The sequence below is a fragment of the Anopheles aquasalis genome, chromosome 2 (assembly GCF_943734665.1).
Source record: "Anopheles aquasalis chromosome 2, idAnoAquaMG_Q_19, whole genome shotgun sequence".
In the NCBI taxonomy this organism is placed as follows: Eukaryota; Metazoa; Arthropoda; class Insecta; order Diptera; family Culicidae; genus Anopheles; species Anopheles aquasalis.
In genome coordinates this window covers 7725001-7735000 of record NC_064877.1, presented here as the reverse complement: position 1 = coordinate 7735000, position 10000 = coordinate 7725001, and the positions used below count along the sequence as shown (strand labels likewise).

General features: G+C 47.8%; 5 protein-coding genes across 5 annotated transcripts in view; 3 read left to right on the top strand and 2 right to left on the bottom strand.

Moving 5' to 3' along the window:
• The window catches only part of LOC126570332 (uncharacterized), a 6228-nt gene extending 3088 nt beyond the window's left edge, over positions 1 to 3140 (bottom strand). Inside the window, exons 1-7 of the mRNA XM_050228022.1 lie at positions 2815 to 3140; positions 2628 to 2751; positions 1859 to 2552; positions 1727 to 1789; positions 536 to 1658; positions 279 to 474; positions 71 to 211 (exon numbers count right to left, since the gene is read on the bottom strand). Of these exons, the coding sequence (XP_050083979.1) occupies positions 71 to 211; positions 279 to 474; positions 536 to 1658; positions 1727 to 1789; positions 1859 to 2552; positions 2628 to 2751; positions 2815 to 3065 (2592 nt within the window). The 5' untranslated portion in view covers positions 3066 to 3140. The remainder of the gene's footprint in view (positions 1 to 70; positions 212 to 278; positions 475 to 535; positions 1659 to 1726; positions 1790 to 1858; positions 2553 to 2627; positions 2752 to 2814) is intronic.
• Positions 3141 to 3263: 123 nt separating this feature from the next.
• LOC126569897 (protein C1orf43 homolog) lies at positions 3264 to 4832 on the top strand. The gene is made up of 5 exons (XM_050227297.1): positions 3264 to 3537; positions 3609 to 3910; positions 3972 to 4058; positions 4123 to 4415; positions 4682 to 4832. The coding sequence occupies exons 1-5, from the start codon at positions 3382 to 3384 to the stop codon at positions 4705 to 4707; spliced, it is 864 nt and encodes a 287-aa protein (XP_050083254.1). The 5' UTR covers positions 3264 to 3381; the 3' UTR covers positions 4708 to 4832.
• On the bottom strand, positions 4828 to 6785 carry LOC126569896 (CAAX prenyl protease 1 homolog). Its single transcript, XM_050227296.1, has 3 exons — positions 6639 to 6785; positions 6448 to 6571; positions 4828 to 6365 (listed from the first exon to the last, which is right to left on the bottom strand). Exons 2-3 carry the CDS (start codon positions 6541 to 6543, stop codon positions 5106 to 5108), a joined length of 1356 nt encoding a protein of 451 aa, XP_050083253.1. The 5' UTR covers positions 6544 to 6571; positions 6639 to 6785; the 3' UTR covers positions 4828 to 5105.
• Positions 6786 to 6977: 192 nt separating this feature from the next.
• Positions 6978 to 9029, top strand: LOC126572453 (cytoplasmic phosphatidylinositol transfer protein 1). Its single transcript, XM_050231781.1, has 7 exons — positions 6978 to 7289; positions 7374 to 7522; positions 7602 to 7690; positions 7765 to 7772; positions 7843 to 7914; positions 7986 to 8240; positions 8335 to 9029. The coding sequence occupies exons 1-7, from the start codon at positions 7239 to 7241 to the stop codon at positions 8497 to 8499; spliced, it is 789 nt and encodes a 262-aa protein (XP_050087738.1). The 5' UTR covers positions 6978 to 7238; the 3' UTR covers positions 8500 to 9029.
• A 668-nt stretch (positions 9030 to 9697) lies between these two features.
• Positions 9698 to 10000, top strand: part of LOC126572449 (phosducin-like protein) — a 2119-nt gene continuing 1816 nt past the window's right edge. The window contains exon 1 of the mRNA XM_050231778.1: positions 9698 to 10000. This exon is cut by the window's right edge and continues 1816 nt beyond it. The gene's annotated coding sequence lies outside the window, so the exon portion shown is untranslated.

Here is a 10000-nt window from a genome sequence, read left to right as displayed (position 1 = left end):
TATTGCAACTTTTCTCTAGCTTAATATAACACTTAAATCTGAACATAAAATAAAGCCGAAAAAGACTCACCCGCTCGACGGAGTGTAAGTACCGGTCCCAGTTGCAGTGAAGAATTCCTTTCTGGTACATTGCTAACGGAATGATGTTATCGAAATCCATCACTTCCAGCGTGTGATTGAAGGGTGGTGCGTATCCGTAGGTAAGATAAAACTAGAAAAAGAACAGAAGATATCAGCAGAGTCAGCCAGGGCCCGACAACCCCACGAAGGAACCCTACCGTTATGGGATTATCGACGGAGCCATATTTCTTGGACCGCACCAGTCGCGTCACTCGGTGATGGGAATGGTTTGGTAGCAAATGTCTCGATATTTGATAACAAACTGTTGTTAAATCGATTTTTTTGCACACCTTCGATTGCTTCATCTCTTTGCGTTCCTTCTCGTAGTACAACTCCAGACCAAAGGCGATTAAACTGTAAAGCCAGGACGGGGATTGGATTAGCGAAAACCAAACCGCTCGTAGCTTGTACTCACCGTTCCTCTGCGTCCAAAATGGAGCTGAAAGACTTTAAACACGTCCTGAAGGGTTTGTACGGTATCAGGGCAGGATAAATGAACGCCTTACAGTTGAGCATCTTCTCCATCACACGCCAATGGAACTCACCGGAAGCATATTTAGAGTTTGGCCTTTGCGTGCGTTCCTCTTGCGATTGCCAGTACTCTCGCAACTGATCGTTAAGAGCGCATGGCACCGACAGCTCGTCCTCCCAGCTTTGGCAGCAATCTAAGGCCATCTGTAGATTACAAGGTCTCACGCAGGGTTTATTTCCGCTGATATCATTCAGCTCCTGCAACATATCTTTAAACGTTTTGGCCATTTTCCACATCGTCGGATGACCGTAAGTTTGCAAAAAGTGCTGAGTCGAAAGCTGCACATGCATACGCAGTTGTTGCTGTAACAGTTGCTGTTGAAAGTCCGTGAATCCGATCTGGTCTTCGGTAATATTTAACACAACGGGCTGAACGGATTTGTAGAACGTGTATCGCTTTTCCTGTGTGGTGTTCGGTATGAGCCGGCTCGTCACGGCATCGTAGACAAAATTGGATTCTACGGGAACGACGTACTTTAAGCTAAATCTGCTACTGGTTTTAGCTTCTAAAACTATGCTCGAGCTCGCTCCCGAATCAGCTGGTTCACTTGGCGCCGAGCTGTTTAGCCGGATAGTCGACTGTTCACCGTTTCTTGACTCACTCTGCATGATGGTATTACTTTCAGGTACGAATGCTGGCCTAGGAACGTGTGGTGTCGATATAACTTCCGGCAAAAATACTGTGCGATTCCTTTCTTGCACAGGACTGTTACAGTCGGTCAGCGTTACGGTGGAGTTGGTAGTACAGTGCGACGGCTGCTCTGTCGCGGAGTTATTCAAAGCAACCGATTTGCCGTCGTCTGGCGTCGTTGGCAGCTCAGGAGTCGTCAATGGTGAGCTTAACATACGATCTATTTGTTTGCAATCAAACGAAGTGTTCAGAATGTCAGTAAATGATTGATCCAACAACGTTTCCTCATCGATCCCGGTCATTTGCACCAGCTCATTCATTAGCTCACTCAGCTCTTTCTTGGAAACTCGCACCGGGCGCATCTCTTCCGCATCCACTGTAGATGGAGAGTAAGAAGTACCATACAATGCGCTTGCTTCAATACCAAACCGTTGCCATACTTACAGGGCACCTTTTCCGCACCAACATATTCCGGATCATTGTCATCGTCATCCTCCAACTCCTTGGCTGTGGGAGGGCAAGAAAATTGAATTATAAATTCAGTTAAGTACATAAACTCGCACGGCTGCTACATACGTAATGGTTTGGTGAACTCTTCCAGAAAATCTTTCCACTCCTGATCCATATCATAATCGATATCGTACATATCGGTCGTTATGTCCGGCGGTACAAACGTTGACTCTAATGTTTCGATGTCCGTCGTCGTAAGACACAGTTTGGACCGGGTTCGCAGGGCTATGTTTTCCTGTTCTTGTTCGGACTGTGAGTGGCTGTCGTATCGGGGTTTCGGGATTTTAAACGGCCCGTCCATCGCGTACGGCGCTTCGACCTCACTATCATGCCCGGGCGTTCTCAGACCGGAAGCGGGCGTACGGGGCTGTGAGTCTACATCCGAAATCGTTGTGTTGGTTTCGTCGTCCGAAGGAATGTCATCTTCACCCGGCCGGTACTCATCATCATCATCGTCCGAATTGAGATCATCGCGAATTAAGGCCGCTACCTCGGAGGGTGATGCATTTCGCGGGGCAAAGGAAATGAGCCTCTGGTTCAACTGTTTCGCTTTCAAGCGCGTGAGCTTCGGTAGAGGATGGTTCTTCTCGTCTTCGTCCTCATCATCAGCCTCGTTCGGATTATTATTCGTATTATCCATACTGGATAGCTCGCCCACGCTACTATCTACCGATTGATTTCCTAGACTAGCCTGCCGGTCACGTTCTTCCTCTTCCTTCAGTCTTACAATCGCAAAAACATGATCATTAACGACCAGTTGCTGAAAGACACAATGAACGGTGAAATGCGAGTTAACTGTCGTACCTACCGCTTCGATCACATGATTCCTCCTTACCTTCAGAAGCTTTTTAATACACATCGGTGTGAGATTGTTCTTTGCCGCGGACGCGCGAATAGATTCCTCAAACATTTCATTAAACAGCGGATCTTCCTCATCCATGGACATCCCTATTCTTCTTCTGTAACATACATCGTAAGTTTCAATTTTGCGTTTCAAAACCAGAAGAATTAAAACACGTTACCGTTTCCGCACGGGTCGCTTCGGTTTCATGGATGGTTGCTCTTTCAGGCCCAGTACGCTGTTCGAGTTTGCTACCGTTGTGCTACGCGAAGTCTCGGTTTTAGCCGCTCTGCCTGGCCCATCGTCAATTACTAGCGAATTCTCGGACGAACTATCGGAAGGTGAGTTCGTCCTGGATTTAGTAGCACGGCCACAGGCGGCCTTTCGGGCGGAATTCCTTGTGGCAGGACGTCGTGTGTTGGTTGGCGTCATGTTCGTCGCACAAATTCACACTTTACTGAACAAATTTAAACGGCTTTCTTGGATCATTTCTCCGAGGAACACGGAAATCCCACTCGCCGCTTGCGCGCAATCGAAGTTTATTGTTGTGACGGATGTCAACGGCCCATCTGAAGGACGTTATGCACCAAACCCTCTGTCTCTTTTGTTTACATTCTGGACGAAGTTGAAGAGAAATCGATTTCGGAAGTAGTTCTGTGAAGATGGTCTTGATTTTGCACGTTTTGTAGTGGTTTTTGATTGTCCTTCGGAGTATCCTGGTGAATAGGAGTGATCAAAGTGCAGCACAATGGAGGAGCTGTCGGGTGTGATGATTGTGCTGATCATCGGCGGAGGGGTGCTGGGTGTAACGATGTGCTTCATATTCGCCAAGAGGCAAATCGTTCGCTTCACCCTGCGGCAGCGCCGTGGACCTCACGTCTCCGTTGGCCATGATGCAAAGAAGGTATCCTTGCGCGAGAAGGCATCCCCGAAACAGGAGTTCCAAGCGCACTAACCGTCTGCCTCCATTTGCAGTCCATAAAGCGAGAAATAGAGCGGAGGCTCGATTCCATACAGAAGATTTACTACGAACCAAAGCTGATCTGGGACGAGAAGAAGGATGGTGATAAGTACATCCTTCAACCGGATTCGAAGCTGCCACCGTACTACTGGCGCATGAAGGCCGTCGACGATGTGAAGGAGCTCGAGCGCGAGGTAGCCAAACAGGATGGCTCCACACGGCACCCCCGGGATAGTCTAAGGGCCTTTCTGCTCACCACTTTGGCCGCACCGTTGAATGGTTCTGGCCAGAAATTGATCCACCAGTTCTGTGATATGTAAGAGCCACCGTTCCCGCCTATTTCGTCTTTAGTAACGATTATTACACCGCCTGAATAGGTATGAACGTGCACGACACGATCCGCTTGAATTTGGTGAGGAAGAGTATCAGGGTTACCAACGGTTACTGAAAAAACTGACCGAGGCGTAAGTTATGCTGGCATCCGGATCTGTAGAAACTGAGATAGTTAATCGATTACTTCCTTTACAGAGCAAAAATGTTGAAATCTTACTCAAGCAGTCGCAAATCATCTCCGAATCGTACGCCAGTGAAAAAACATTCCAAAATGCAATCCCTTCTCGATCCCGCTCGACTCCGTCCGCCTCCGGTCGCACTCACAGCCGGTACAGACGGCGGTACCGACACGATGACCGGTAACACGCGTATGAACCTTTCGCTAGCGGTTCAGCTACAACAGCAACAGCAGCAGCAGCAACAGTTCCAGCAGCCCGAGCTGGAGGAAAACGAAATACTCAGCATCTCTCAGTACCACGGAGAGACAGGTTAGCGCAGCCCTTCTGTGGATATCAAATGAATTGCTTCATTTCTGTAAACTGTAATCTAGCATGCTATCTATTTTCGTCCAGTAGAAACACACATAGATTACTATCCTACCACCACCACCACTGCTAACACTTTTCTCTAACTTTCTGCTTCTCTTCTTCCTCTAACGCTGGCGCACTGCCTACTCTACTATCTTTCCCGCGTTTGCTTTTCCCCCCCGATCCAATCTGGCCGTTGGCTCTAAAGAAACCTTTACTATACGCAGGTCTTTCAAAAATTGAAATGGTTTAGTGTAACAACAAGGACACCATCGTCGATCTCCTGGGCAGGGCTCGTCGGTAGCTCTAGTCGTAGATCGCGCACGAAGTAAGTGGCCGATGTTTAATTTAGATTAAAAATAAAACACATTAATTGAACTAGTTCGTGACTGTGGCATCATTTTATTGTACAAAACTAAACGTCTGCTGTAAAATAGGGACGCATGGTATGGTTTGAGGCAGCTATACTCGAGGGTTAGTCTGGATACAGTAAGCAAAATGTGCTTTATACTAAGTAAATTTCGCTGAAACACCATTCGGAAATAATGGTAAAACTTTGGCTTTACGAAATGCAAATGAAGTGCACAGTAAACGGACGACGGAGGAAAGAGGTGTGTGCGCAGAGTAGTTCAAAAGTGTTGCCCACCCCTTTTATCGTTGCTTCTTGCCGTCGGTTTTCAGTCGTTCAAGTCGCTGCAGCAAAGTTGGATGGGAATGGTTCCAGGCCGAGTACATCCAATCGTACACGGGAAATCCAAGATTATCGAGCTGCAGCTTGATCAGCGCTTGTCCCAGGTTCTTCGAGTAGCCCAACTCTTGCGCGAACGCATCCGCTTGATACTCGAACCGTCGTGATAAGATGGTCATGATAAACGAAATCACTGTGTTGTAGGGTGCTAGCACGTACATAACGATCACTATGAATCCGATCAAGATTGGTTTCTCTCCCGCCGGCAGACCAACCGCCTGGTACAGTGGTGCGTAAGTAAACAGTTGCGAAAAAGCAAGGAAAATCAGGAACATCTGCACCTGCATGATGACAATGTTCTTCGATACATGTCCCAGTTTCCAGTGGCCAAGCTCGTGGGCAAGCACTGCCAGGACTTCCTCGTTCTTGCAACCCTTCTTTTTATCGCTCTCCGTCAGCGTGGGATCGTCTTCCGGTAGACCCTTGTTGACCAGTAGGGTGTCGAACAGCACGATACGCTTCACGCCGAATAGTCCCGTGAAGTAGGCATTGCTGTGTGCCGATCGCTTCGATCCCTCTACCACAAATAGCTGACCGAGCGGGAACTTTACGCTACTAGCGAGCTCGTGGATGCTGCTCTTCAGCTCACCTTCCTCCAGCGGACGGAACTTGTCGAACAGGGGAGCAATGTAAACCGGGTAGATGGTGATGAGGAGGAGCGACACTACACCTACGAAGCCCCACAGATAGACGAAGAAGTACGGTCCACCGATCTGCACGATGTAAATCAGGGCTGCCACGATGGGTATAGTCAGTACCATGGATACGATGAATCCTTTGATCTGATCCTTGACGAAAAAGCCAGCCGTTTGCTTGTTGAAACCGTGGCGCTCTTCGAGCACGAATGTGCCGTAGATCCGGAACGGCATCTCCTTCATCACTCCGAGGGTTTGAAGCACCAGAACGAAGATACACCCCACCTGAATCTCGCTGGCGGCATTAAGACCGATCCGATCGGCGATCTGCACCGAACGTGCCCATATCAACGCGATGAAACCACAGTACAGTTCTAGCAACGCAATCACCACATCGCAAACGATGGTCCGGAAGATGCCAAAGTTGGCCTTATCCAAGCCGTACACTCGCGACTTCTCGAACGTCTCCTGGTCCATCACATTCTGCAGGTCCTTGGGAACGGTTCGAGTCTCGCGGTACACGCGCACCTGCGAAGGAACAAGCAGAAACTTAGTGTACGGGCTACGGCTCAGGATGATGAAGTATTCGTGGCAAAACCTGATTGATTACCTGCCGTAAGGTGAGGTAGATCTCGACGAGCGTCTCGAACAGTAAAAACAGAATTATGGAATAGAGCGTTAGCTCGTGCGTCTGCAGTTCCCCCATGATGACGAACGGATTCTCAGATACAGGCCTGAGTTAAAAGAAGAAACGTGTTTTAATGATGAATCACGGAAGATAAGTTAAAAACAGACTCGTACCACTGCGCTGGAAAACTGTTTGGAGTGCGTGTCGCCGGCAAGACGCGAGAAGTCCTTGATTGCGCAAATGTCAAACAAAAAAGTGCACTTCGCTAAAAATCCACGGTTTCTATAGCAACCGGGAAAATCTATTTCGGGATGAAAGAAATCAAATTTTCCTCAAACGCATCGAGGGCGGGTGTTTTAAGAGGAAACATGAAGCAAATGGGATGAGAAAAACCAGCTAAAATCGATTATTTCACCGGTTATCGCAAGCGACGCGATTCTGTACGCATCTTGGCCGATGGCGCGGTGGAGCTCGCATGCCCCAGCCAAAATCGATTGAAAAATCGCGTGACAGCCGAACCGACGAGCACGCATGTAACGGGACGGGAGAGCTAAAACTATCGGCGCGCCTGCTGCTTAGAACCACGATCCGTGGCTTGCTGTGATCCAAATCGTACCTTCTTTATCACCCTCCGATAACACCGCTACCAAAGTACAAATGATATAAACAGCAGCGCTCTCAACGGGACCCGCGATAGTTCCACACGAGTTCGTGTAGAGAGGGATAAGTGGAAAACGTGCTCCGGATTTGTGCTCCATCAGCAAAGCCGCAGTATGGTTCTGATAAAAGAATATCGCATATGTATGCCACTAACGGTGGAGGAGGTAAGAAGAGGTCCTTTTGATTGTGGGGAACTATTTCTTAATCATCTGAAAACGGTTTATGCGACACTCTTTCTACCTTTACAGTACAAAGTTGGCCAGCTGTACATGATAGCACGACACAGCCTCGAGCAATCGGACGATGGCGAGGGCGTTGAGGTGATTGAAAACAAGGAATGTTACGACTCGGACCACGGCAAGGGTCAGTACACGGAAAAGAGGATACATCTATCGAGGTAAATGACGCTCTGCCGGAAAGGGCTACTCTTTGGCGCAGGATAGACATTTCATTCCGATTTCATTCCTTCCCCGTAGCCGACTACCCTACTGGCTGCAGGCTATCTGTCCGAAGGTGTTCTACGTAATAGAGAAAGGATGGAACTACTATCCCTACACGGTTACGGGTAAGAGCTTACTGATTATTCTGTTAGGGCGTTTTTAATTTATTTATTCTGTTTATCCACCAACAACTCCACAGATTACACGGTGAGTAAATAAAGCTTTTTGTAGGGCCAACATGAAACTAAAATGTCACAATTTTGTCTTTCCACCACAGTGTTCCTTCATTCCCAAGCTACACATCCGGATACTGACACGGTTCGAGGATAATGCAGGCACGTCGGAGAATGTAAGGCCCCGCGACAATTAGCACCCGCTCGGTAATATATTGTAATCCCTCTCCAATTGCCCTCTCAACAGTGCTTGAATCTGCCCGAGGAGACGCTGAAAACCCGAATCGTCGATTCGGTCGACATTGCATTCGAAGAGCCGGCCGAAAAGCACTACAAGCGAGAGGAGGATCCCAAATTTTTCAAATCTCAAGTCACCGGACGCGGTCCGCTGGTGGAGGGATGGCGCGAAACGGACAAACCTATGATGTGTTCCTACAAGGTCGTCGAAGCTTCGTTCGAAGTGTGGGGCTTGCAGACGAGGGTCGAAGAGTTCATACAGAAGGTAATGGGCACGATAAGAATCACTTAACGGCACCAAGAAGTGACGCCAAATATGTCCATAGTTAATGGGTCGTCGGTTTCACTTTCGTTTCCAGTGTATCCGGGATGTGCTGCTGCTGGGACACCGGCAGGCGTTCGCGTGGATTGATGAGTGGCACGGAATGAGTATCGACGATGTACGATCGTACGAGAAAGATAAACAGATGGAGGCAAACGATAAGCTTCGTCAAACATTGCCTGAGGCGCCTGCAGAAAACTGATAAGAAGATTGTACGGCATAGCACTGCACGGCACAGCACAGCACGGCACGGCACGGCAAATGACACTGGGAATTCTAGTAGAGATAGAGAGGGTGAGGCAGGGTTCGTTGTTCTTCGGACGTTACTATGCGATTCGATTCTAGATAGCATATCAACAACCGTCTCTATGCCACTTATCATCCGGTACCCGCTCGGTGACAACTGACCAACTGATTAGCTCAAACCTCGTGTAGAACTTTACCGTTCCCCTTCGACCCTCCCCATTATTCGAAAGTAGATTCTCTAGAAAGTCAGCCAGTAGAACCTCAAAACATGTGAGGATGTGGAGACAGACAACTGTGGTCAAACACTCGAATAGCTATTCACTAGTTTTTATTACCAACACCTTGTTGTAGTAGTACTACTAGGCACGAGCCCATTGATAGTAAGCCTTCATAGTTCCCTCAGTAGTCAAATACTTTGAAAACGGATTGGGATTCATCGATCATCATCTAAGAAAGTAATAAAATAGAAAACCTTAGAAACATGAACAGATCTTAGCGCGGTGTTGTGTCCCTACACGCACCTGCTCCGGGCTTTTGCAGTCCTCCACCGGAAAGTGCAGTTTCGTCTCGATGCTGTCCTGCTGGGCGGGATCAAGCGTGAGCATACCGGATGGATGCGCTGAGCGTAGAAAGTCGACCTGATTTTGCAGCTCCTGTGTTTGGCCCGTCGCGCGAATCGTAGTAGGTTGATTGAGGCGCGTGAAAGAAACGTTATTACGACGAGGTTCAAAGAGAAATATGGATTGCTTCAAATATTGCGTGCATCGCAAGTACACGTCGTTTCACAGTACACCTCATCCATGTACTCAAATAAAGTGTATGTAATAAAATATATGAAATAAATTTAAAAAATGCCTGGGTTCTCGGGGCTAATAAAAAGATCGAATTCACCTGGCAGGCAGGAAACCAAGCAACCCACAGCCCACATCGCTTGCTGAGCTCAGGTAGAACTTCTGCGTGCTGCTAACGAAACCGGTTTCTCGCCGGTAGATGCGGTCGCGGGTTTAGCGCTTCTTAAGTTACCATCCCGGATGAGAGGACGCCTCATCCCGAGGGTAGTTATTCTGCAGAAGAAAAAAAAACAATCTTCTATCAAGAATTATGCAACACGTTGGTGTTAATGGCAGTAATTCTTCACAACCACTCACCTCCAGATGGGCAATATAAGCGAAATTGTCTTGTTCGATTTTGTTGCAGCTTTTCCATGCTGGTTTTAATGAAATTTTAGTTTTTTGGAGCTCGATACGATTCGATTGGAGCACTGCGAGATCACGTTACTTCTTGCGTTGCCAACAACTATTTTTAGATCCACAAGGTTCGCGTGTTTTTGAACTTCTACGCGTGTTCTTCGAGGATACAGCGCTCAAAGATGGTGCAAAATACGTACCTTTAACGTTGATTTCTTTGCGGGAGTGCATTACGATTTGCCGGCCTATCTTTTTAAGCAAAAAATGTAA

Excerpts from the sequence above, each read along its gene's own strand:
- LOC126569897 (XM_050227297.1), top strand. The coding sequence starts at position 3,382 with ATGGAGGAGCTGTCGGGTGTGATGATTGTGCTGATCATCGGCGGAGGG. Across the intron at positions 3,538-3,608 it reads TTGGCCATGATGCAAAGAAG|TCCATAAAGCGAGAAATAGA; the intron begins GTATCCTTGCGC and ends CTCCATTTGCAG. Across the intron at positions 4,059-4,122 it reads CTGAAAAAACTGACCGAGGC|AGCAAAAATGTTGAAATCTT; the intron begins GTAAGTTATGCT and ends CTTCCTTTACAG.
- LOC126569896 (XM_050227296.1), bottom strand. The coding sequence starts at position 6,543 with ATGGGGGAACTGCAGACGCACGAGCTAACGCTCTATTCCATAATTCTG. Across the intron at positions 6,366-6,447 it reads TCTACCTCACCTTACGGCAG|GTGCGCGTGTACCGCGAGAC; the intron begins GTAATCAATCAG and ends GTTCCTTCGCAG.
- LOC126572453 (XM_050231781.1), top strand. The coding sequence starts at position 7,239 with ATGGTTCTGATAAAAGAATATCGCATATGTATGCCACTAACGGTGGAG. Across the intron at positions 7,915-7,985 it reads ATGCAGGCACGTCGGAGAAT|TGCTTGAATCTGCCCGAGGA; the intron begins GTAAGGCCCCGC and ends CCCTCTCAACAG. Across the intron at positions 8,241-8,334 it reads TCGAAGAGTTCATACAGAAG|TGTATCCGGGATGTGCTGCT; the intron begins GTAATGGGCACG and ends TTTCGTTTCCAG.